The sequence below is a fragment of the Dipodomys spectabilis genome, unplaced genomic scaffold (assembly GCF_019054845.1).
Source record: "Dipodomys spectabilis isolate Male_0828 unplaced genomic scaffold, ASM1905484v1 ptg000081l, whole genome shotgun sequence".
In the NCBI taxonomy this organism is placed as follows: Eukaryota; Metazoa; Chordata; class Mammalia; order Rodentia; family Heteromyidae; genus Dipodomys; species Dipodomys spectabilis.
Window position 1 is genome coordinate 2064563 of NW_024870758.1, and position 27691 is coordinate 2092253.

Below are 27691 nucleotides of genomic sequence, written 5' to 3' on the forward strand. Positions count from 1 at the left end.
GTAGTCACCAGCATCTGGCAAATTGTTGGGCGTCAGGGAGAGGGGCGGTTAATAGCAGTTCTTAAAAGTTCTTTTGAACAAGTTAGAGAGAGGAATGTATGTATGGTAGTACATAACCTATAACCCCAGGTCTGTAGAAAGTGGAGATGAGATGTGAGATGATCATGGTTAAAAGCATCCTGAATAAAAATATTAGCAAAGCTTTTCTTTAAATTTAAAAAAAAGGGAGCTTGGAAGGTGGCTCAGTGGTAGAGCGCTTGCCTTGCATGCATAAGGCCCTAGGTTCGATTCCTCAGCACCTCATAAGCAAAAAGAAAAAGTCGGAAGTGGCGCTGTGGCTCAAGTAGTAGAGCGCTAGCCTTGAGCTGAAGAGCTGAGGGACAGCGCCCAGGCCCAGAGTTCAGGCCCCACAACTGGACCCAAATAAATAAATAAAATAAAATAAATTTAAAAACACACACACACTGTAATACTTGCTAAACAGGAAGCAAAGATCAGAATTGTGCTTCAAGATTAGCCTCACAAAAAGTTCACAGTATTCCATCTCAGCCAATGACTGGGTATAGTGGCATGCCTCTTTCATTCCCAGTAACATACTGAAGAGTAGTTAGGAGGATCTTTGTACTGGCTAGCCCAGACACAAAACCCTATGGAAAATAAGGAAAGACACAAAAAGATAGAGGATGAAGATGTGGCTTAAAACATAACTGCTTAGCAACAAAATTCTGAATTCAGTCCCTAGTACCACAAGAAAAACCTGGCAGTGTACATCTATAATCCTAGCTACTAGAGAGGTGAGAGAATTGTAACATAAAAGGGGCCCATGCAAAAGCATAAGATAAAACTTTTTTAAAAAATCACTGAAACATGAAGGGGTTAGGGGTGGGGTTCAGTGTGGTAGATGGGGTTTTGGTTTTATTTGAAAAAATCATTCTTCATTCTTGGATCAGATAGTTATACCATCTTAGTCTTGTGACATAATCAAGAGAGTTGAGGAAATAAGTGTTGGTTAATACAGAAAATGTGTGTGCCTTTTTAGAAAAACTGTATCGTGATCTTTTTCTTTTCAGTATATTTTACCTTAAGTGGAACTGTTGGAGAAGAAATCAACATAAATCAAGCTAGTGAAAACTCATACGAGGAAAAATGTAGTATAAGGGATATATGCTCTATGTTAATATATGCATGATCACATGATCACAGATAATTTGTGTTTGCACTTCAAAAATAGTTTCATTATTCTTAATGAATAAGATGATTATGTCAGAGTTTAATTATTCCACTTAATATATTGGTTTCTCAGATGCAATTTTATGGGTTTTTTTTTTCCTTTTAGTGATACCTGTCTAGAAAAAAGGTACTTCTTTTAACAGAATTTTTTTTCATGCCGTGAATTAACTAAGTTATACAGGAATCGAAATTGAATATAAATGAATATACTATCATGTAATCCTTGATTATAGAGGTACTTTTCAACTAAGTTGCTTAATTCTGAGTGTGTTTTGGGGGAATTAATATGGAAGAAAACTCAGTATTAAAAAAGATTTACATACAAATAGTTTAGCATTTAAAAAGTCTTGTTTATTTACTACTGAAAATAGCCCGATTGTAGAAAAGGCCCAAGATTTCTCTAGTTCATCTTAATAAAGTAATTTAGTGTCTATAATTAAATGGATTTGAGGTGAGTACTTGGAAATGAGAGATTCTATTCATTGGCGATTCCTTTAAATGAGGGTCTTAAGGGGGAAGTAATACGGGATATTTTCTCCCAAACTGCTATTAGGTATCTTTCTGAGTAACAAAAAAGAAAGCTTCAAGTCAGAGCAAGATGAAATATTCTACTTCTAAAAAGTGTTTCTAGCATTTATTTTCCAAACATCTTTTAAAATTATGGAAACAAAGGAGAAAAATCCTTAAAAAAATGAATGAGTAAGAAATAAGAAACACTGGTAATTGATAAAGCAGAGAAAGCATAAAACAAATGTCCATCCTCTTGGTAAAAAAATTGTCAGAACCTAGCATTTGCTGTGTATAATTTTAAGTATAATTTAGAACTGAGATAAATTGAGAAGAAAAACTTTAGGAGAGATGAAATAACAGAAATTCTACTGGATTAAAAGTTTATTTAAAATTCTGCTAAAGATTGCTTTGAAAAGAAATTATGTAGGGGTCAAGAGAAAGTAGTATAACAGAAAATTTGCTAGCTACAAGTTTGAGAGTCCTGGAATATATATCCCTTATGATACTTACTGCCTGTATCACCATCATACAGAATTGCTACATTTTTCATCACTAAGTTTTATATATTTTATATATATATATAGACACACATGTATGTATGTGTGTGTGTATATATATATATATATATATATATATGTGTAATTCTTAAAATAAGCTATACTTTTATCCTGAAATTTATTTCAGCTTTCTTTGTAATTTTGTCTGAATAAACAGACATTAACATGATTTTTACCTTTTCAGGTTCTGTTTATTATTTTACATTAATCTCTTTGGGGTCTGTATTTCCACTAATGACAGTAATTACCTGTAATTACATTATTTTTCAAAAAATGTAAAATCATTTTATTCTTGTAAGATGTGATTACAATTAAGCATTACCTATCTAGAGAAGTACAATTTTATTTAAAATCTTTCTGAAGTGAATTTGTGAGATATATATAAAATTGATCACAGATAATTTATATATAAGTATTTTTACATATGTAATTATTTTTAAATAATGATAGTTATACATAAATTTCAAATGGAGAATCAAAGCATATCCCTATCAAATCATACCCGAATGTGTGCTTACATTGGATATTTGAAAACTAAATTTGATTAAACATTGACTTGATATTCATGTATTCCTACTGATTGACAATAACTATCATGCTTTTGCTTAGCAGCACCATGAAAAAACAAGAGCACTTCAGTTCTCACACCCTTCAAGGGTTTTATAATTAAACTTAAACCAATTGGAATCATTTTTGTTTTGTTTTGTTTTTTTAAAAATAATTTTGAGAGAATGTTTCAACTGATAGATGAAAATATCACATTAAAATTATATTGTTCAGGGCTGGGAAGGTGGCTCAGTGGTAGAGCGCTTGCCTTGCATGCCTGAGGCCCTGGGTTCGATTCCTCAGCACCACATAAGCAAAAAGAAAAAAGCTGTAAGTGGCGCTGTGGCTCAAGTGAGTGGTAGAGTGCCAGCCTTGAGCTGAAGAGCTGAGGGACAGCGCCCAGGCCCAGAGTTCAGGCCCCACGACTGGACCAAAGAAAAAAAAAATTATATTGTTCAGTGTTTTTTCTACTTTTGGGAATCTAGTTTTGTAAAATAAAAATCTTCCCTTTTCCTCCATACATTTTGTGTCATTGAGAAAATCTGCATGTGATATTAAATGAATTGCTTTATCTTTTTCATTGAATAACTGATATTACCTTTCAACAGGAAAAGATTCAGATCCAGTTAACACAATCATTTGAAAAAGAGGAGAAGCCCTCAAGAGATGAAGCAGATAAAGAAAAAGCCAGTGATAAGTTACCCAGAAAAATGTTATCAAGAGGTTTGCAATTTATTTTTTTAAACAGAATTTTAGTTTTACTCTCAGTATTCATTCTTATGGTATAACATGCATTAGTGAGATGTTTCAAACAAAAATTACAATATCAAAATAACTAAGGTTATTACTTACTGACCTGTCTTTTATATTAAAAAACTAGAATATGTGGGGCGCCAGTGGTTCATGCTTACAGTCCTAGCTACTCAGGAGGCTGAGATCTAAGGATTACAGTTTGAAGCAGCCCAGTGAGATTCATCTCCACTAAACTACTGAAAAAAAAGCCAAAAGTGGAGTTATAGCTCAAATAGAAAACCCTCTTAGCCATGAGCAAAAAAAACTCAGGAACAGCAGCACAAGGCTCTGAATTTAAGACCCAGAACTGGTAACCAAACAAAACAAAACAAAAATTCCCAGAATGTTTATGTCTTAAAAAAAAAGTTAAAGATCTTGCCATCATTTATCCTCACAAAACGATAAAAATGTTTTATTAAGTTTAGAACCTTAATAAAGTTGTTGGCCAGTGTTATAAACAGCATAAGAGCATTACATTTAAAGAGAAAAGATAAATAAGAGTTTTCAAACGCAGTTTTGAATGAAAACCTTTGGTATTAAACCTGATAGAATCTTAATTAAATAAGTACATTGTTTCTGAACTAACATTTCTATCTGCCTCAATCACTTCCTCTGTTTATATGCTTATAAGTTTACTAAGCTGTTTTAATTTTCTACAAATAGAAATACTTATCTAAGTCATTAGAATGATTTTTTATCACATAAGGAGGCAGTTTTTAAACATGAAAGGTTGGTATGTCTGTAAAAGGATCTTTAAATTATTCAGAATAAATTAATCTGACATTGGGAGACATTAACATTTGAAGAATGTACAAATGTGGAGTTATTTAAACCTAGTTCATGAACATTATATGCGAGAAGAAAAATTATGGTCTTCTGAGTTCAAAATGAATTCCCTTTTGCTACTTTGTCAATTTTCTTTTTCATTGTGGGGTGTTGCATTTTATCTAAGACATACATCGTAATAAAAAGGAAAAGGGATTGGTTTTCAACCAACTTTATACTGGGTTTTTGTGTTGTTGTTTTTTAGATTCCAGTCAAGAATACACTGATTCAACTGGCATAGATCTACATGAATTTTTAGTAAATACATTAAAAAACAATCCCAGGTAAAAATTAAATTTATAAGGCTTACCTTGATCTAGAGTACCATAATTTTGCTATATATGTTTTTTAAATTGAAATAGCATATTAGAATAAGATTGTAGATACTTGAAGTATACCAGAAACATTTTAGTTTCTTAGGGGGCTAAGATGTTGTTGGTCTACTATGTGCACATGTATAAATACTTTTGCATTATGCATGTCATTATGATATAAAATTAATGCATATTCTCTGTACAAGTTTTCAGAAAGAAGTGTGTAGGATTTAAGTTGAGATTCAGATATAACATCAATCGTGAAGGAAAAAATAAAATGATACCTTGTCATAATACATTCCAACCAAAGTAAAAGCTCAGTATATTCATGTATAATGAGACCTTTTTTTCCTTTTTTGTAATACTGAGATTTGAACTCCAGGGCCTTATACTTGCTTGGCAGATGTTCTGCCACTTGAACTTCTAGCCCTTTTTATACTTTAGTTATCTTTTAGATACCTTCTGGTGTTTCTGCACAGTACCAGCTACTGACTAATTCTCCTAACTATACCTTCCAAATAGTTACGATTATAGGTGAGTGCCATCGTGATCCCATTGAATGGGATATCACTAACTTTTTGCCTGGGCTAACTTCAAACATCAGCCTTGTAAGAAATGCTATGCCCAAGGAAAAACAAAATTATACCTTCTGGTCTAGCAGGTGGCATGTGGAAATTTATTCTAGAAAATGATGAGGAAGATGTTGGCAAAGTTTGAAGCACAAACCATTTATAATTGTCTTTAACCTATGATATAACACCAGCACCATAAGTTGATAAGGAGATGTGCAAGGACTTCTAATTATTCCAGTGAGAGTAAAGTGATATTGGGAAGTAGAGAATGCTGAAAAGAACTATAAGACATCAATATATGATGAAAACCTATCTTTCTCAAATAAGATAAACTATCTTACTCATGTGCCATTAAAAAATACTAAGTTTGACATGCTGAGTAATTTCAGGATTTTAAACATAATGTCATAATGAGATTTACCTTTCAAAGAAAGATTAGCTAGAATCCCAGTAAACTAAAACCAGCAGAAGGAGAAAGAGCCAGTATTGTCTTAACTACTTTATATGCATGTATGAAAGTAGGACAATGTAAACTTGTTGAAATTATTTCTAAAAGGAAGAAGAGGATAAGAGGGGAAGAAATAGAAGGGATGAATTTGCTTGGGGTATTGTGGAAATATTACAACTAATATTTGCTAATAAAAAAAAGTCCTAGTAAAGAAAAGAAAGATTACTTGGGAATTTAAAAAAGATTCTTGACATAGAACCCTTGAAGAGTAGTTAGGAGACCATAAAGAATACAAGAGAAGAAAAATACACTTGAAAGATGCTTAGGAAATAATATGGTCCATCTTGATGGTTATTTGTATATTGAAGGGTAATAAGAGTAGCCTTTAGGTTTCTGGGTAGTCTTAACAGTCCAATAACTAAAAATAAGGGACAAGAATGAGTAGATTATAATACTCTGTAACTTTAGTTTCAAGTACCCAATATAGAGGAAGAAGATAGACATTTAAATGGCTCTGGTTTTCAAGTGAATGATTTAGGCTTAATTTACAGTCAAGAGTCATGGATAGAGATAAAATTTGTTTTCTATGGAATTGCCTAACGAGAATATGTGAAATGGACAAAACTCTCCAAATCATACAAATTGAAAAAGTAGATGAAGGGCTGGGAAGGTGGCTCAGTGGTAGAGCACTTGCCTTACATGCATGAGGCCCTGGGTTCGATTCCTCAGCACCACATAAGCAAAAAGAAAAAAAAGCCGGAAGTGACACTATGGCTCAAGTAGTAGAGCACTAGCCTTGAGCTGAAGAGCTGAGCGACAGTGCCCAGGCCCAGAGTTCAGGCCCCACAACCGGACCAAAAAAAAAAAAGTAGATGAAAAGGATTTAGCCTGAAGATAGCAGATTATGAGACTGTCAATATAGAGGTCAACCAAAAGGGAACATTTCACAGAGTCAAATAACAGGAAGACTAATACAAGTACCAAAAACAGTACAATGGGTTGGGAAATTAGAAAGCTGTTGGCTACAAAAGTCATTTTATTTCAAGAAAGGTATTATTTCTAACATCTCAGTGGATTGGGAATAATTGGGAAGCTAGCAAATATATTGCTAATTTAAGGTAGAATAAGCTAGAGTCTTGGACAGGTACAATATTGTTTCCTCTAAGTCTGCTGGACTTATGTATTCCAAAATAGTTTTCTATTGCACAGTTCTGTTTTTCTTTATAACTATGTAGGTCTTTTTAATTATCTGCCCTTTTTTTTTTTTTTTTGTCAGTCATGGGCCTGAACTCTGGGCCTGGGCGCTGTCCCTCAGCTCTTCAGCTCAAGGCTAGCACTCGATCACTTGCACCACAGTACCACTTCTGGCTTTTTCTGCTTATGTGGTGCTGAGGAATCAAACCCAGGGCCTCATGCATGCAAGGCAAGCACTGTACCGCAGAGCCACCTTCTCAACCCCTTTTAAAATTTTTATACTCATAAAAAAAATGTTTGATTAAATCTGTATTGAATAAGTACATGGGTTGAAAGGTGTTTCTCCATTTTATGAAACCTCTTTTGCAGTATACTCAGAAGATCAAACTCAAAATTGAGTCATAGCCTATCAGATGATCTTAGCAGGAAGAACTAGTAACTCCTCTACATAATACAAGAAGATTGGGCTAGAGAATCATTACTTTTTTGGCACATGTGCCTTGGAGGAAAGAGTGGGGCTAATACACGTACCAGTCTTGGGGCTTGAATCACAGGTCCAGGGTGCTATCCCTGTTCGAGGTGCTCTACAGCTCCACAGCATTTTGGTGGTTAATTGGAATTGAGAGTCTCACAGACTTTGCTTCCTGGGCTTCCTTTGAATCACAATCTTCAGAACTCAGCCTTCTGAGTAGCTAGGATTACTGGCATTAGCCACCTGTGCTTGGCTTGGCCTCATTTTCTTGATCTATTTTACTTTAAGGTTCTTTGCACATGAAATTTTCAAGAGCACAGAACCCCAGAGTCATGTCCTTGGTGTGTACAAGGAGGATTTTTGCAGAGTAGTCTCATTAATTTGATATACCCTAATTATATTAAATAGGGCCCTAAGAGGCACATGTAAAATACTCTTTATAGTGCTGTTTTGTATTTTGGATGTCTGGTTTAGTTGGATTTTAGAGAAATTTTTCTCAAAACTTCACAATAGCACGTAATAGCAGCAATTATACTAAATAGGACCCTAAAAAGCACATGCGAAATACTCTTTAGAGTGCTGCTTTGTATTTGGGATGTCTGGTTTAGTTGGGTTTTAGAGAAATTTTTCTCAAAACTTCACAATAGCACATAATAGCAGCAAGGTATTGGTGGCCCACACTTGTAATCTTAGTTACTCAGGAGGCTAAGGTCTGAAGATGACTGTTCAAAGCCACCCTGGGCAGAAATTTGTGAGAATCTCATCTCCAAAAATCCAGAACAGAGCTGTGGCTCAAGCAGTAGAGTGTAAACTTTGAGGGGGGTAAAAAATAAAGGAAAAAAGAAACTCAGAGACAGCCCTGAGTTCAACCCCCAGTACTTGCATGCACATAAAGACATGCACACAAAGACACAGACACACGTACACACACTACAGAATAGCACCGTAATAAGTTTGAGTTCTTTTAAATAGTATTATATATTTCACACTTCTCTCCCATAGTTCCATCACTGTACCAGCATTGGAGTCCCATAGTAGTGTTTCTGTTGTTACTAGCATTACAAATTCTTTAGAGAACTGTTTCTATGGAGTTGAGCATAACAGTTATGCCCTTAACTAAAATGTTTTTCTGTTAACCTTTTAGCTGTATTTAATTCAGAAATAAAAGCTAGTATACTTATATTAAAGTTGATTGATGGATCCATTACCCTATTCTCTGTACATTAATGTATGTGAGAAATTTTTCAAAGGATAAAAATTAAACTGATTAAACTTTCATTTTGAAGCTGTTTTTTGAAAGCCTGTAAATATTCTATCATTAAGCTTGTTATACTTTTGAGTATACAGTTTTTAGGTCAAAAAGTAGCTGTGTCTTTAACCAATTGATAGTTGGATTACTTTAGTTTTAAGTTTTACATATGAGTTTTCATACTTTGTTTCAGGGACAGAATGATGCTGCTGAAATTGGAACAAGAAATTTTAGATTTCATTGGTAATAATGAGTAAGTCCTGACATTTAAAAATAAAAGAACTGGGCTTCGGTGGCTCACACCTACAATCCTAGCTACTCAGGAGGCTGAGATCTGAGGATCATGGTTCAAAGCTAGCCTGGCACTGTCCCTGAGCCTCTTTGCTCAAGGCTAGCACTCTACCACTTGAGCCACTGTACACTTCTTTCATGAGACTCTTATCTCCAATTAACACCAGAAAATTAGAAGTGACGCTGTGGCTCAAAGTTGTAGAGCACTTGCTTTGAGCACAAAGAGGCTCAGGGGCAGTGCCCAGGCCCTGAGTTCAAGCCTCATGACTGACAAAAAATAAATGTATAAATAAGAATAGATGGAATTGCCGGCATAATTCTCTTTGACTTACTAAATTTGTTTTTCTTCTACTTCTAGGTCTCCACGTAAAAAATTTCCCCCAATGACATCTTACCATAGGATGTTATTACATAGAGTAGCCGCTTACTTTGGATTAGACCACAATGTTGATCAGAGTGGAAAGTCCGTCATAGTAAACAAAACAAGCAATACAAGAATGTAAGTATCAAGTTAAATGGTTGTGTGTGTGTGTGTGTGTGTGTGTGTGTGTGTGTGTGTGTGTGTGTGTGTGTGTGTGTGTGTGTGTGTGTTCTTTCCTACAGCACCTTTCATCTGAGGTTTTTAATGTGTTTTACCAGTTTTAATTAAGCTTCATTATAAACTTTCCTAATAGGGCCAATATATTTAACTCACTGGGAGCAAGATTTACCAACCTATATTCAAATAAGGAAGATGAATGAGCCAGGAGTGCTAGGACAAAGATTTTAAAAAAGGATAAATGAGAACTGTTTGAAGGAAAAAACTGGTACATGTTGTATAACCATGTTTGTTGTTTCAGCTCATTTCAATGGATTGTTTTTTGAAGATTTGTGTGTATGTGCACATGCATGTGTCTGCGTGTCTCTGTGTTTGTGTGTGTGTGCTCACACGCATGCACGTGTGTCAGCTCTAGCTTTGAACTTAGAGCCTGGGCTGCTCTCCTTGAGCTTTCACGCTCAAGGCTAGCACTCTACTATGTTGAGTCACAGTCCCATTTCCAGCTTTTCGGAAATAAGAGTCTCACAGACTTTCCTGCCCAGGCTGGCTTTAAACCGGTGTCCTCTTATCTCAGCTTCTTAAATAGCTAGGATTACAGGCATGAGCTACCAATGTCCAGGTAAAGATTTTTTTTACTAGAATGTATTAATTTTATAAGGGGTTTTATGACATTTTAGTGCATACATACAATTCGCTCTAATCACACCCCATCTATCATGCCCTTTCCCTGTCTCTTCCATTTCAGCAGGCTTCATTGTTCTGGTCTCTTTCTCACATGCATATAAGAGTGTTTCCATCATGTTCATGGGTATTCACCGTCTCTGTTATGCATAGTTGTGTTTTTTGTACTTTTTTTATTTTAAAAACACTGTACAGAGAGGTTATAGTTACATGAGCAAGGTAATGAGTACATTTCCTTTCGAGCATTGTTGCCTCCTCCTTTGTTTTTTCCCTACCATCCCTTCCCTCCCACCTCCACAACTACACTCTCCACCCCTAGATAATTTTAATTAATGTCGTTCAGATATCAGTGGCCAGCTGCAGATAAATTTGTTTTTTTAAAAAAGATCAATTTGTTGATAATCTCAAATTTAATTAACCTACAATTTTTAGAAACCCCTATGTTTATTCTATTCTCCCACAAATCTTAAGAAAAACAAGAGTATTATTAAGATAATACCATCCATATTGCTGTATCTTATTCTGGTTTGTGTATTACTAGTTAAGTTGAGCTGAATTTATTTATTCTTCCATGTTGTTCTGCCTGTCAAAGTATTTTGTATATCCATTTTATTGTAACAGTAAAGGGCATGAAAATGTTAATTTTATGTGATGTTTTAGATATCTGCCTGTCTTTAATCTTTTATAAATATCTTATTGATTAGTTATATAGTAGCTAAAGTAGGATATTAACCATTAAGATATAAGATGATGCCGGGCGCCGGTGGCTCACGCCTGTAATCCTAGCTTCAGAGGAGGCTGAGATCTGAGGATCACGGTTCAAAGCCAGCCGGGTAGAAAAGTCCGTGAGACTCATATCTCCAATAAACCACTAGAAAACCGGAAGTGGTGCTGGGCTCAAGCTGTAGAGTGCTCGCCTTGAGCTGAAGAATGCAGGAACAGCGCCCAGGCCCAGAGTTCAAGCCCAATGACATTTTCACTAACATTTAGACTAATGACTCTCTAAGGTTTTCAATACAGTATAACCTCAGTTTTTTGAAATCTGTATCTAATGGTAGAAATCTTTAGGAATATCTTTATGAAGTTAATCCAAAATTTGGTTAAGCAAAAATAAGATATACTTGAAAAAGTGAAGATTAATTATAAGTAAGCATTTCAGATCATTGAAGTTACACTGTATTTTTTTTAATCATCTTCTGAAATATGAGGATGTTTGTAAATCTGAAAAACATAGAGATCTGCTTCACATTGAATAAAAACACCTTTTCCTCATAGGGAAATTACCCATTCCCTCCTTGAAACAGTGGTGTTGTGGATGTCAACAACCCAGTTGTTGGGGTGTCTCAATGGAGCCATAACTTGGTGATCACAAGGCAGTACATTCAGGCACCAATTTTAAAAAATAAAATAAAAAGAGGGAAAGCAGTCTTAAGATTAGCTGAGGTGCCTGCTAGTACCATTTATGTGGAAATCCAGCTGGTCTTAGGAGAGTTGCCAGGCCCATAGTTAAATCCTAGAGTGTATTTTGGAATAACAATTCTTCAGTCAAGGACAAACTTCTTGGATAAGAAAATATGGCTTGGAATTGAAGATATAGGTCAAATGGTAGAGGACCAGCTGTGATTGAAAAAGCCAAGAGAGAAAGGGAGTTCCTGAATTCAAGTACCCTGTGCTCACGCACACACACGCACACGCACACACATAGAGAAAATGTGACTTTGCACAGGTACGTAAAAAGTAGATGATATAGATAAGTAAACAAATTTTTTAACAAAAATAACATAGTACTGTGGTCAGAACTAAACAAATAATCTTCCAAGCCCCCAAAGAAATCACTCTTCTCTTTGTTTTTGTCATGAAGTCATTTAGCCGTCTCCTTTACTTTTTTTTTTCTTTGTCGGTTGTGGGAGCTGACCCTACCACTTAAGCAACAGTGCCACTTCTGGCCTTTTATGCTTATTTGGTGCTGAGGAATCCTTTACTTTTATATATAACTTCTTGGGGGTATCTGCTGTCTTTCTTCATTCATTATTTTAAATAGATTTCTTAAACTCACTTAGGTATTTATTATTTTTAAACCTTTTGCATAATTTTCAAGAGTCTGTTACAGCACTTCATTAAAATTTCATTAGATAAAAACCTATATTTCACAGGGATACTTTGATCCAATATATAGTGAAATATCTGATTTTAATTTGCTGAAAATGTTACCACTCTGGTTTCTCTTTTTCCAATTTCTCATTAGCATCAATTAGTTATAAAAGGGAATTTTATTACTTAGGTTATGATTAGAAATTTAGAGTATTCCTTATATATGATGTGCATACATATAAATGTATATTGAACTAGATGAAAAAATACTACTTTGGCATTCAATTTGATTTTCTTTAGAACTTTTTTTAAAAAAAATTTATTATAAAGGTTATGTACAGAGGAATTGCAGTTATAAGTAAGATAAAGAGTACATTTCTTTCTGGACAGTGTCACCTTTTCTCTCACTCTGTTCCTTCTTCCCTCTGTCCCTACCCACAAGTTATGTAGCTCATTTTCAATACTGTCTAGTGAATACCACTGCATTTGTTCACATTTTGTCCCTCCATTTCTGTACCCCCCCATACCCTTCCAAAGGCAGATAAATGAACAAACAAGACAAAAAGAAAACAAAACAACAACAAAAATAAAAATCTCCTGTTTCTATTTCCTGGAGTTCATTTTGATAAATATTACTTTACATGATCAGATGCACATAGGCATTGTGTTCTTCTCCTGTGTTCTTTTACCTGTTTAATGTAATTTATATATCTTATTTCAAAATAATTCTGATTTTATAATACAGTGATATTAAGTCACAGAGTATTGGTTGAAATTTCCTGTTGCAGCTGGGAATATGTTTTAGGAGGTAAATTTTTATTTAATTTTCCATGGGCTTATAACCATGTGTCTTGCAGAATTTCTATTCTAAAAAGATAAATATGTTATAAAGTACATTGTTTTCATAATTATTTGGTTACAATATTAACCTCTAAAACATAACTTTTTTAATCCATCTCATTTAATGTAAAGCATAGCTATGCCCTATAATTAAATAATTTTGGTAGCTGGACACCAGTGGCTCTTCCCTATAATCCTAGGTACTTAGCACAGACCTACAGGTTCATGAGTTTAGGCCAGCCCAGGCAGAAAAGTTGTTAACTCCATCTCCAAAGTAATCAGCAAAATGCAGGACTGGAGATGTCGCTCAAGTCTTTCAAGTGTGAAGGCTTGAGTTCAAGTGTGAGGCCATATATATATAGATAGATAGATAGATAATATATATATGATAAACTCTTGTACTACTTTACTGTGTTTTTTTAATCTTCATGTAGTTACTTAAGTCATTAGAACTTCAGTTATTTCAGTGCTTATGAAAGCTTCAACTGACTGTTTAAATGTTATATGTGATAATATCTGTGTTATATCTGTGGTAATTCATCTTGAGAGCAACCCTATTAGATGGGTACAGTATTATTGCCATTTGACTGATGAGAATACTAAGGAGTACAAAGGTTAAGTAACTTTATGGAAGTCCTAAAGCCATTCATGGTGAATATTTGAATCCAAGCAGTCTTACTCTAGAGCTGATTGTATATAGATGTGGAATAGTTTTTTTTTTTCTTACGAGGTTATTGCCAGCTTGAAAGGAGATACCATAAGTATCTCTTAATGGTACTAACAAGTGGTACTTTTATCACTTTCACTTTTCTCAAATGTTAACATTATACACTATTTTTTCCTTTGTTTTGTTCTTGTAGACCTGATCAGAAATTTAATGAACATATTAAGGATGATAGAGGTGAAGACTTTCAGAAACGATATATCCTTAAGAGAGATAACTCTAGCTTTGACAAGGATGATAACCAGGTAATCCAGAAGAAATAGGATGTTTTTATAATGTAAGGCTTGCACTAATAGCTCATTTTCCCAAGAACTATTTTCTTTTCTTTAGATGAGAATACGTTTGAAAGATGACAGAAGAAGCAAATCTATAGAAGAAAGAGAAGAAGAATACCAGAGAGCTAGAGATCGAATATTTTCCCAAGATGTATGTGCTGACTTATATTTAGGACTTCATATTAGAATACACTGGAGTTGCATTGTAGGATCTCACTCCTACTCTAATCAATTAATCACATTGATTTTTAACCACATTTGTTACATACGAGGTTACCTTTTAGAAATATTGAGAAGTCTTGATTATGAAAATAATTGCTTTAGAATACCATAATGAAAAAAATTATAATTTTATAGAATTTTTATAGAATACTACTTTCCAACAATAGTATAAATTTTACAAAAGTTGGATGCAGATGGACTGCAGGAGTTATTGAAAGAATAGTGGACTGAGGATATATTTGTATAATTTCTTTCAAGGTTTCTGATAGCTTGAGGTTTTTGAGACATTGGTAACTCTCTAAAGAACCTAAATTCTGCTTGTTTATAATGCATTTATATTCTTTTAAAACAATTGATTTTTTTAGGTTAATAATCATTTTATATTTTATAAGTGTTTATATGAGAGCAGTTTCTAAATGACTAATTATTTGTATGTATTTGCCAAACAAAAGAGAATCAATTCATTAAAGCACTTGTTCTTTGCAGTACTTTTTAAGGATATATGAGTGTATATAATGCATTACTACCACGACAGGTGGAAATATTTCCTGTGCTAAAACAACAAAGATTGGGGCTAGGAAGATGGCTCATTTGGTAGAGCACTTGCCTTGCATGCCTGAGGCCCTGGGTTCGATTCCTCAGCATCACATAAGTAAAATGAAAAAAAGCTGGAAGTGGCGCTGTGGCTCAAGTGGTAGAGCGCTAGCCTTGAGCTGAAGAGCTGAAGGACAGCGCCCAGGCCCAGAGTTCAGGCCCCACGACCGGACCCAAAAAAATAAATAAATAAATAAAAAAATAAAACAACAAAGATTAAACATAAATTTTAGAAAATCAATTAAGAGTTTATAGGATTTTCTGGGAATGATATCAGCGCTGGCCCCCAGTTGCTCACACCTGTAAACCTAGCTATTCAGGAGGCTGAGAATCTGAGGATCACAGTTCAAAGCCAGCCCAGGCAAAAAAGTCCATGAGACTTATCACCATAAAACAAGAAATGGCACTGTGGCTCAAAGTGGTAGTGTGCTAAGCTTGCGCAAAAAAGCTCAGGGACGGTGCTCAGGCCCTGAGTTCAAGCTCTACAACTGACAAAAAAAAAAAAAAGAATTTATAGCATTTCACAAGTTGTATTGAATTCTTACAGTTAAATGCTATGCTAGGCACAGAAGAACACACTTGTGAGCAGTTAAAAACTAATATGTCCCCCCCCCAAAAAAAAAACCCCTACATGGTCAGTATTATATTATTTTTATTTTCTAAAATGGAAACTGAAGCACCCGGAGACTAAGCAAAACAGCCAGAGTTTGAACACACACCTAAAAATGGCAGTTGGGATTTCATTCTAAATTTGCTGAACTCATAGCCTACCCTAAATATGAATTTTCGTCACTAGTTTTTAAGGTAGATAATGTCTCCATACTTGATCAGTAATCAAATAATAGCAATATGGTATGTGGTTTGTAGAGAGACATGAAAGTGTACTGGACACCAGATGCTGGTGGCTCATGCCTATAATCCTAGCTACTCAGGAGGCTGAGATCTGAGGATTGTGGTTCAAAGCCAGCCTAGGCAGGAAAGTCCATGAGATTCTTACCTCCTATTAACCACCTGAAAACTGGAAGTGGCATTGTGGCTCAAGTGGTAGAGTGCTAACCTTGAGCTGAAGAGCTGAGGTACAGGGCCTATGCCCAGAGTTCAAGCCCCATGACCGACAAAAAAAAAAAAAGAAAGAAAGAAAGTGTTCTAGAGGACACAGTAGAGAAGCAACATAAACCAGAATCAGGGAAGGAGGGATGAGTGAACTTCCCTACACAATGAGACAATGAGCTTAAAGTAGAGGATTAGTAAATACAAAAAGCTAGAGGTAAGGGCTGGGAAGGTGGCTCAGTGGTTGAGCGCTTGCCTTGCATGCTCGAGGCCCTGGGTTCAATTCCTCAGCACCACATAAGCAAAAAGAAAAAAGCTGGAAGTGGTGCTGTGGCTCAAGTGGTAGAGCGCTAGCCTTGAGCTGAAGAGCTGAGGGACAGTGCCCAGGCCCAGAGTTCAGGCCCCACGACCGGACCCAAAAAAAAAAAAGCTAGAGGTAAAAGAGAATTTTCATGTAAAAATGAAATGATTTGGGGGCTGGGAAGTTGGCTCAGTGGTAGAGCGCTTGCCTTGCATGCCAGAGGCCCTGGGTTCGATTCCTCAGCACCACATAAGCAAAAATAAAAAAAAAAAAAAAAAAAAAAAAAAAAAAAAATGAAATGATTTGGAATAGCCAGATTATAGTTTGGCTGGTATCAGAAGTAAGAAAAGAAAGTTTCAATAGAAGAAAAGGAAGGAAGAAAGGAAGGGCCAGTGCTGGTGGCTCACTCCTGTAATCCTAGCTACTCAGGAGGCTGAGATCTGAGGGTCACGATTCAAAGCCAGCACTGGCAGGAATGTCCGTGAGACTCTTAATTCCAGTGAACCACTAGAAAACCAAAAGTGGTGCTGTGGCTCAAGTGGTAGAGCACTCACCTTGAGCTGAACCTTGAGCACAGGGACAACACTCAAGTCTAGAGTTCAAGCCACACAACTGACCAAAAAATAAAAAAAGGAAAGGAAAAGAAAAGAAAAAAGAGGGGCTGGGAAGGTGGCTCAGTGGTAGAGCGCTTGCCTTGCATGCATGAGGCCCTGGGTTCGATTCCTCAGCACCACATAAGCAGAAAAAAAAAGCAGGAAGTGGCACTGTGGCTCAAGAGGTAGAGTGCTAGCCTTCAGCTGAAGAACTGAGGGACAGTGCTCAGGCCCAGAGTTCAGGCCCCACGACTGGACCAAAAAAAAAAAAAAAGAAAAGAAAAACAAGATAGGTCATATAATAGTTGCTAGCTGCTTTGGATTTTATTGAGCCGTATAGCCTTAATCACATCTATTCAAATTTGATGCAAATCAATTCAGATATCACAGCAGCCATAAATAACACATAAGTAAATGGTCATGACTGTATTCCATTAAAACTTTGTTTCCTCAAACGGGCTGTAGTTTTCTCTAATGAACTACAAGTTGAAAGAAGTGTAATCCAATTAACTCTTTAGAGAGATTGCTTTGGCTTTTTTTCTTTTTCTTTTTAAATTTTTTAATTGTTATTATAAAAATGATATGCAGAGGAGTTACAGTTTTATAAGTCAAGTAAAGAGTGCATTTCTTTTTGGACAGTGTCACCCTTTCTCTCCCTCCCTCATAGTTTTTCCCTCCTGTCCCTATCCACAAGTTGTATATAGTTCATTTCAACAAGAGTTCCATTTAACAAAGCAGTTTATGACTATAGTGTATCTTGAACAGTGTCAACATTCTCAGAGAAGCACTTCTGAGTCTGGTTCCTTTTCTGTAAAATCAATTAAAAAGGGAATGTTTTGGTACCTGGAAAACCATTTAGAATACTTTATGATAATAATACAAACAAATGATCATTGCCTGACTTAGGTTCAACAATAGTAGCATTTGACCATATGCTCCATTAAGGACTATTGTTACATCCATAGGAAAAACACTAGTGATCAATTATTTAAGAGAATGAAGTAGAATCTGAAAACAATTCCTTCAATATAATAAAAGAAATTAGTTGCTTGTTTAAAAGAGAATATTTGAGCTGGGCAGCAGTGGCTCACACCTGTAATTCTAACTATTCTGGAGGCTAATATCCAAGGATCATGGTTCAAAGCCAGCCCAGGCAGATATTTTGAGATTCTTATCTGGAGTTGTGACTTAAGTGGTAGAGCACTGTCCTTGAGCAAAAGAATCTCTGGGATAGTGCCAGGCCCTGAGTTCAAGGTCAAGGACCAATATAAAAGAAAGAGAGAGGGAAAGAGAATATATGAATATTAAATTAATTTAGGCCATAGAAGAAGTGCCTTCAAGATACATAAGCTTTAAAATTGTCATAATATTTCTAAGCCATAAAAAATATTTCATTATTGCCAGGCGCTAGTGGTTCATGCCTATAATCCTAGCTACTCTGGAGGCTGAGATTTGAGAATTGCAGTTCGAAGCCAGCTCGGGCAAGAAAGTCTATGAGACTTATTTCCAATTAACCACCAAAAAGAGCCAGAAGTGGAGCTGTGGCTCAGGTGGTAGAGTGCTGGCCTTGAGCACAAAAGCTCAGAGTTCAAGCACCAGGACTGGCACCCAAAAAATTCCATTATCATTTTTTCATTCTTGTCACCAAGTTTGGCCTTTTCGAGTGTTGGTACTTTTTAAATATTTCATTTCATTTTTGTTGTAAACATTGATTTACAGATGGCATTATGTATTTAACAGAAGCTCAACTTTTATATCTCTTCCTTCTTTCTAGTCCCTGTGTTCCCAAGAGAATTATATTATTGACAAAAGGTGAGGGAATTTTTAACATATATTTTGATAACTTTCTGACTGAAGCTAATAAAAATAAAAATGTCTTATTAAAATGCCAACAGAATCCAAGACGAGGATGCTAGTAGCACCCAGCAGAGGCGCCAGATATTTAGGTATTGGAAACGTGTTTTCAGTACAGTCTTGGAAAAATTAAAGCATTTCTTTACTTTCTCCCCTCCCCCATAAGCTTTTGAAAGTTTTATTTTTTAATTACAGAGTTAATAAAGATGCTTCAGGAAGATCAACAAATAGCCATCAAAGCAGCACTGAGAATGAGTTGAAATACTCAGAACCACGACCTTGGAGCAGCACAGATTCAGATAGTTCCCTCCGAAACTTGAAGCCTGCTGTAACCAAAGCAAGCAGCTTTAGTGGAATCTCAGTCCTGACAAGAGGTGATAGTTCTGGAAGCAGCAAAAGTATAGGCAGGCTTTCAAAAACAGGTATGATTATCTACCTAGAACTACATTGTCTGACTTTAGTTTGCCTAATGTCTTATCTGTTTAGCATTTTGATTATCCTGAAGTATAACGTCTGTTATACAACTGAGGGAGTAATATATTTATACTCATAGTCTTGTCATAGTGATAGATAAAAATTCCAGCTAAAGTAAAAATTACTCTTCTTAACTGTGACATGAACTTAATCACATAGGTTTAATGACTCATAATCTCTTTTCTAAGTGCCCCAAGGTGATTGGAAATCCTTCTTTGCTCATCTAGGACTATATAACATAGATTGCATTTTCCATGATAAAATAATTGGCCATTCTAACAGTGAATGAAATTACTGACATATTTTTAATGAATTTAAAAGCCAAAGAAAAGTAATAGGACTATTATATAACTGGAAAGTTGAATAATCTCATTATTCTCAACTATTTTGAATTTAGAATATATTGGTTCTTAAACGTTTCTCTTTTCATTTTCACTAAATTTAATACTGAAAAATCTCATTTGTCTTTTAGGACTCGTATAAATCTTTATTTTTATCCCAAAATAAACCTAAAAGTCAGAAATAGCTATTTCTTCCTAGCATATTTGAGTTAGACTACACATGGTATTGTGTATGTAAGATTTGGAGGGTATATTTAAAGTATTTTTAATTACATGATTATAGTTAGTGCTTTTATATGCTAGTGCTTTTGAATTACAGTTGCTACCTTCTCACTTAAAATATGGGTATATTGCAAATGTTTTAATGGCTATAACAAGATGTTGCTAAAGATAGTCAAATTCTTTGGAATCTTGAAAAATCCATATATGTCTTAAATACACATTAACTGGAAATATGGCCATTTGGTCATCGTAACATAAAAAAATACTCTTTCTGTATCATGAGTAGGTTATTCAGACACACTACCAAATGAAAAATGTTTTAAAACACAAGTTATTCATCTTCAGAGACAAAAAAATAAATATTTGTAATCCTTTTAGCAGGGAAAAATGATGCTTAATTCTGAGAGTCAGTTGCTAGAATTCTTAACAAAAGTGATTTTGATACAACTTAAGTAGAATCTATCTTTGAGAAGGTAATAGTGTACCACAGTTGTTCATTTCACTTATTAAAGATTCTCTCCTAGAGTCAACTCTTTTATTAAAAAACTAATTTACTGTGTACTTTATCAAAATCTTTCCCTATCTTCATTGTCTCATTGCCACTGTTAGCCATTATGCTAAAATTTAAGACCGCTTGCAGACCCTGTATAATACAATAGAAAATGAAAAAAGATTAGGCATAAAAACACTCAAAATTTTATTGTCAAATTTATTCAATGAGAAATTTTAAGCTTTAATATATATATCTGAAATATTTTTCATGCTATTGCTTTTAATAAAAAATTCAAAGTGAGTTTACAGGACAATGTTATGATTGTAAACTAAGAAATGAAATTCTGCAATAACACTTGACAGTTATTTCTCTTACTAGAGAATTTATCATTTCTGTTATTCCCTACCCTATTCTTAATCTTTCATTGTTTTTATAGAGAAGGGTTTCTGATATAAGAGGTTTGGGGCATTTGCCGTGATAAGTTCTTTTTCCTGGGGGAAAATTGTAATCTGTATATTCCTAAGTATTAATCTAAAAGGTAAAATGTATATAACTTTGTCCTTTTGAAAATGTGGGTAATGTGCTTTCTTGTGGCTGACTGTGGCTGCTGTATAAACTTGCTTAAGTTGCATGCTTTGGCTATGACTTTTCTGACAATTGATGTGATTTGTTTGCTGCATTAAACTTGTTTGTGTTTGGGAGGGTAAGGAATATTAGACAGTAAATCAAAAATAGCCATTGCTTTTATGTGGTAACTGCATGTTATGCAATCTGAATTTTATTGTTACATTTTTTTAAAAACGTGTTTTTATGTGAGGTTTTAAAAAATCCATATTTTTCATTACTCCTTCCCTAGGTTCTGAGTCTTCTGGTAGTGTAGGGTCATCTACGGGCTCTCTTTCTCACATCCAGCAGCCTCTTCCAGGTACAACTCTCAGCCAGTCTTCTCATGGCGCACATGTCGTCTATCCAACTGTCAGCACTCATAGTTCTCTTTCCTTTGATGGTGGCCTAAATGGGCAAGTCGCATCTCCTAGCACTAGCTTCTTTTTGCTTCCCTTGGAAGCCGCAGGCATACCACCTGGCAGTATTCTGATCAACCCACAAACAGGTTGGTATCCAGAAAAAGTGTTTGTTTCAGCAGAGATATGAGGAATTGTCTGAAAACTTTTTAAATGTATTGTCTACGTATGTGTTCTAAATGATTTTTAATGATTAGTGTTTGTCTGAAAAACTTAAATATTTATGCTAGAAAATATTCAAAAGACATTTATTTTGGAAACATTTTTTTTTTTAATTTTATTTTATTGTAAAGCTACTATACAGAGGGTTACAGTTACATGAGTGAGGTAATGAGTACACTTCCTCTTGAACATTGTTACCCCCTCCATTGTTTTCCCCCTACCATCCCCTCCCTGGAAACATTTTTAAGAACAACTCATTTCTGAAAATGAGACAACTGCCTTTGAGAGAACTTTATTAAATACCAGTTTTGTTCTAGAGAAACAGGATTTTATGAAGAATTGAGTAAGCAGCTCTTAATCATTATGTATGAATTAAATAATATCCTTTTTTATCGCCAAGTAGTATTTCTTATATTCTTATATGTCTGTCACCCCTTAAAGAGAATATGTATTATTTAGCTGGCAACATGAATAAAGCTGCTGTTGATGTTTACCTATATAAAAGAGCAAAGAAGATGTTATTTAGACAGTCTTTGTACTCATCTCACTCTTAAGTTATATTCATAGTATTTATCTTTTTTTTTCTTGGATAATCAATGTATACTACAAAAAATTACCAGTCTTTTTTTTGTCAGTAGTGGGGCTTGAACTCTGGGCTTGGATGCTGTCCCTCAGCTCTTCAACTCAAGGCAAGCACACTACCACTTGAGCCATAGCACCACTTCTGGTTTTCAGGTGGTTAATTGGAGAAAAGATTCTCCCTGACTTTCCTACTCAGGCTGGCTTTGAACCATGATCCTCAGATCTCACCTCCTAAGTAGCTAGGATTATAGGCATGAGCCATTGGTAGCCAGCTTTAATTTTTGAACCTCTTATTTCACTTTTAAAAATCTAAAAAAGTATAGAATGTTGACTATAAAATTACATGGAGGGCAGGGAAAGTGGCTTAGTGGTAGAGCGCTTGCCTTGCATGCATGAGGCTCTGGGTTCGATTCCTTAGCACCACATAAGCAAAAAGAAAAAAGCCGGAAGTGGCGCTGTGGCTCAAGTGGTAGAGCACTAGCCTTGAGCTGAAGAGCTGAGGGACAGCGCCCAGGCCCAGAGTTCAGGCCCACAACCGAAAAATATGGATAGGGCTGGGAAGGTGGCTCCATAGTAGAGTGCTTGCCTTGCATGCATGAGGCCTTGTTTTCAATTCCTAAGTACCACATAAGCAGAAAAATCCAGAAGTGGCACTGTGGCTCAAGTGGTAGAGCTCTAGCCTTGAGCTGAAAAGCTGAGGGACAGCGCCCAGGCCCAGAGTTCAGGCCCCACGACCGACCAAAAAAAAAAAAAATTATATGGATATATTTTTGTTTTAATCCCAATTTCTTGGTTATTTTCCAAAATGAAACGTTGCATTTTATAGTAAGTTTAAAACTGCTGAATAAATTTCCAGGCCAGCATTTTTTCTTTGAGCTAAAAATGTTCTTGCCCTACAAGACCACAATCCTGTAATTGAATGTCTTGGGCAAAATTTGTTTTACAATTCAAAATTATTCAGAAAATACCTTGAATATAAAATTAGTTTTGTAGGGTCTGTCTGGGAAAATGCACTATCACTAAATACAGAAGTAAAACATTTGAATATTACCTCTAAGTGGGAAACATGAAGGTTGTTAAGTACCTTATGTCAAATCAGTCTGTTTCCAAATCTAAGAAAATCTTTTAATTTTTTTGACGGAAGTTTTGGAATAGCTGATAGATTTGTGAACATAATTTGTTAACTGATAATAAAATGACTTATTTCCAATCTCTGTTGTAAATGGCTTTTCTACTTTTTCAGGTCAGCCCTTCATAAACCCAGATGGGAGTCCAGTTGTGTATAATCCTCCTATGACTCAACAACCAGTTAGATCCCAAGTGCCTGGACCTCCACAGCCACCTCTGCCACCCCCACCACCTCAACAACCAGCAGCTAATCACATTTTCTCACAGGTACACATTCCCATCGTTACATAATACTGTGTTACCTCCTTTTGCATATTTAAGACTAATTTCATTAATTATAATTGAGATTGCCTAAATACATATCTACTGTGAACTTGTTTGGGTGCCCTTAACAGAAAAATATAAGATAAATTATGATGTAGGAATTGTGGTTTCAAAAAAACCCACAATTAGCTATGATTGGAAGTTTGGACGTTTATTTCAAACTCCATAACTGATTTTCCTGGCACCTTTTTTTTTTTTTTTTAGTCAGTCGTGGGGCTTGAACTCTGGGTACAGGCATTGTCCCTCAGCTCTTCAGCTCAAGGCTAGCGCTCTACCACTGGAGCCACAGCGCCACTTCCCGCTTTTTTGTTTTTGCTTATGTGGTGCTGAAGAATCGAACCCAGGGCCTCATGCATGCAAGGCAAGCGCTCTACCATGGGCCACCTTCCCAGCTACCCACTTCCGGGTTTCTGAGTGGTTTATTGGAGATAAGAGTCTCATAGACTTTCCTGCCCTGGCTGGGTTTAAACTGCGATCCTCAGATCTCAATCTCCTGAGTAGCTGGATTAAAAGCATAAACCACCAGCGCCCAGCTATCCTGGCACCATTTTAAGTATGGCATGCAGGTGATTGATCATCAGATACAGAAATAAAAACTGAATGAATAAATGGTGCCAACAACTATCTTTTGTACATTCCAAGACCACTTATGGAATTTTCAAATAACCAAACAAATTAATGCTGTGGATTTCAATGTTTTCAGATCGGCAATATTTCTTAAACATACAGTTACATAAACCAATCACTATGATGTGAATGCTGTTTTGCATTCAGGCACAGTCTACATAGGAAAATGAAATGAGGATACTTTTTTTTCTTTAAATGGTGTCAGATTTTCACTTTAATCAATTATTCAGGGCCAAGGTTCTATTTACTATTGGACACTCAGGATCATTAATTCGTACTCTTGGTCTTGGTTCTTTTGTCCCCCAATAGACCCACATTTTATTTTGTTTGTTTTACATGAAAGTTTTTTGAAAAAAAAGTAATATCTTGAACTCAGGGCTTGAACTCCAAGACTGGCCTTCAACCACTTGAACTGTGCCTCCAGTTCTGATTGTCTGAGTTAACAACATATCAAATAGACTGTATTCAGACTGTATATATCCCGTTTTCCTCCAGTTAGTTTGTTCATTTCTGGTTGAAAGATCTGAAAGGAACCAGAGGCTACTCTATAGATTGTTCTGCTTTAACTTCTTTTTGGTGTTTTGCTTTAATGTGGATTAGGTGCTAAATTCTAAGCCGATGTGAGCCTTTGGGGTTGTTTTGGGTTTTTTTTTCCTTTTTTAAAATGAAGCCATTGTTTGTTTTGTGATAAAAGAGTAGCTCATTATAAATTTTAGTTACCAGAAAAATTTATCTTTAGATTATTCTCTGAGTAGTCTTACTCCATTAGCTTATCTTGCATTTTAAGTTACTTATTAAAAGGTAGAGCAAAGATTTATGCATGTACATTTTGACCAAAAGTAAGAATTTTCATCATGTTTGATTCTCTGGATTCCTCATCTGTTTATTTATCTGGCTTTCTTTAAGTCACTGAATCTGATTGTCATCTATAGATTACAATAATGTTTAAGCCAGATACATAGGATTGGAAAATTAGATGTCAGTGTTAGCTTATAGACAATCAGTTATATTCCCAAGGGGTAGAAATGATTAAAACTTGTTCATTACCTAACTCATGTAATTGTAATCCATCTGTACATCATCTTTATAATAACAATGAAGTAAATTAATTAAGATATATATTTTAAAAAAAATTTTGCTGGAGTTTTTGTGGATATTGTTTGTTTTATACTGCATCTTTTTTAGTGCCTCTTGAAAACACAAACTTTTCTCTGAAACATTTTAATGAGTTAATAGCTAAAGATTTCTGGTAACTACTATTTCAGCTTCTAACATGTACTCTTTTTAAAAAATAAATAAAACATAGTTACAAGAAAGTTGTTAAAGATAAGTGTGTATGGACATATGTCTGTGTTTTGATGTGTGTTATTCTTAATGTTATAATTATTCATTGTGCTCTAAGTACATTTTGCTTACAAAATTAACTAAAATTTAGGTGTATAGCCCTAAAACAATATAAAATCATATCTAAACAAATAGGAAAATTGGTCATTGGTGTAGGTTCTTATTGTTTGATAATGAGTAAAGATTTTTAATTTACAATTTAGTATTATAGAGCTAAACAAGGTAGACCCTTCATAACAACCAGGAAATAGAGAAAGTTTTACTCTTACTAACTTAACCCAGAGATTTTGTTAGAAAATAAGATTTGAAATGACTAGATTACCTGTTTATATTAATCTGTAATTTTTTTAAAAACTATCACAAAAAATTATTCTAATTATGGAATGAATTTAGGCATGAGTATGTTTTCAAATTTTACTAAATACAATTTCTTCATTTGGTATCATTTTTATGGTTTCCTATAATCCTGTATTTTAAATTACTCTTAAAATGTTGTTAAATCTATTCCCAAAATGTGTCAATTTCCATTTATGTATTTCTCTTAACATTTTATTCTGACATTAACACTGTTTGCCCACCTGTTATTTCTTAGCCTGTGCGTCCTCTGCAGTCCTCTCCTCAGCCTGTTCAGTGCTCTACAGCCCCTTACCCATCCCCGCTCCTGCCAGTCTCACCCACCCAGCAGTACTCCGTGGTACTGTATCTCTATTCACCTCCTAGTTGTTTCTGTGGGTAGATGTGTGATGAATGCTCAAGAATGTGATCAGTGTGACGTGATCTTTTGTGACTTCTTTTTTCTTAGTCAGCTGCATATGTAACAGAAGTGTTTTTTGATCCACATTAGTAATTCTCTTCAAAAAAACTAGTTTTATTAGCTTATTATAGTCATTGTTTATACTCTAATCTTTTCTGCTTTTTCTTACTAAGATACTCTTTAGGTTGCCTGTTTAGTTTTAAGATGTTTTAGTTACTTTTCTCATTGAGGCCAGTGAAGAATCTGTCCAGTCTTAGAATGGCAGCTTCCATTTAGGTTCAGACTTTCTATTCTCTCTGTCCAGTAGGCTCTGCAACAGTTAATTTAGATAAATTGTAACTTACAGCTACAGAGTAAAATAGTACTTTGAAAGATCCTTTTTTCTTTTCTTGTTTTGGTCATGGGGCCTAGGCACTGTCCCTGAGCTTTTCAGCTCAAGATGAGTGCTCTACCACTTCTGCCACAGCACCACTTCTGGTTTTCTGGTGGTTTATTCAAGATAAGAGGCTCACTGACTTTTTTTCCTGCCTTAGCTGGCTTTGAACCACGATCCTCAGATCTCAGTCTCCTGAGTAGATAGGATTACAGGCATAAATAAGCTACCGGCACCTGGCTCAAAGATCTTTAGATACTGAATTTCACACTAAAATAATAGTACCTTCTTTCATCCAAAATATGCCCCAAATTATAACTGTTAAAGATTCCAGACTCATATACTATGGTGTATTAGCTGTGTGACTATGAAACAATGTAAAGTTCTTTTCCCTAGTGCCCATCCTGAAGTAAGTGCAGAAGGAAGGAGGGAAGGAGGGAGGACAGTTTATTTTCCTGAAGATGCATTTTCTAATATTTTTCCCAGTGGCATTGTTATTTTTCAGACTATTTAGACATCACATGTTGAGACTGTATTTCAGATCATTCTCAACAGTTTTGGAAGCATTTTGTTTTATTAGGAGTGGTTTTGTTTTTGAGCTGTGGCAACATCATTTAGCAGCCTTAATTTTAATTTCCAAAAATTACTTCCAACCTGAGCAAAAAAAGAAACTATGACAAAAAAAAAAAAAAAAAGACTGTGGTTAAAAAAAAAATTAGAAAAGAAAGCAAAAAGTCACATATTTTGGAAATTTTCAGTGGAATAAGGAAAGTACTTATGCTAGACGCCAGTGGCTCAGCCTGTAATCCTAGCTACTCAGGAGACTGAGATCTGAGGATCACAGTTCAAAGCCAGCCCAGGCAGGAAAAGTCCATGAGACTCTGATCTCAAATTAACCACTGGAAGACCAGAAGTGACATTGTAGCTCAAGTGGTAAAGTGTTTACATTAAGCTGAAGAGCTCAGGGCAGCACCCGGGCCCAGAGTTCAAGCCCCACAACTGACAAAATAAAAACAAAATTTAAAAAGTACTTACTAAGGTGATTCTAAGAGTAATATTTGGTTATGGAATCTCTCTGTTAT

General features: G+C 35.2%; 1 protein-coding gene across 7 annotated transcripts in view; it reads left to right on the top strand.

Annotated features, from left to right (window-relative positions):
• The window catches only part of R3hdm1 (R3H domain containing 1), a 153612-nt gene that overhangs the window by 70945 nt on the left and 54976 nt on the right, over nucleotides 1-27691 (top strand). For 3 of the 7 annotated variants that reach the window (XM_042683451.1, XM_042683449.1, XM_042683450.1), the window contains 11 exons: nucleotides 3452-3566; nucleotides 4666-4744; nucleotides 8903-8962; nucleotides 9359-9499; nucleotides 14011-14119; nucleotides 14205-14300; nucleotides 18684-18721; nucleotides 18805-18855; nucleotides 18959-19185; nucleotides 21150-21404; nucleotides 23303-23454. In XM_042683451.1, the coding sequence (XP_042539385.1) occupies nucleotides 3452-3566; nucleotides 4666-4744; nucleotides 8903-8962; nucleotides 9359-9499; nucleotides 14011-14119; nucleotides 14205-14300; nucleotides 18684-18721; nucleotides 18805-18855; nucleotides 18959-19185; nucleotides 21150-21404; nucleotides 23303-23454 (1323 nt within the window). The remainder of the gene's footprint in view (nucleotides 1-3451; nucleotides 3567-4665; nucleotides 4745-8902; nucleotides 8963-9358; nucleotides 9500-14010; nucleotides 14120-14204; nucleotides 14301-18683; nucleotides 18722-18804; nucleotides 18856-18958; nucleotides 19186-21149; nucleotides 21405-23302; nucleotides 23455-27691) is intronic. The other 4 variants (XM_042683455.1, XM_042683456.1, XM_042683454.1 and 1 more) reach the window with 3 other exon arrangements.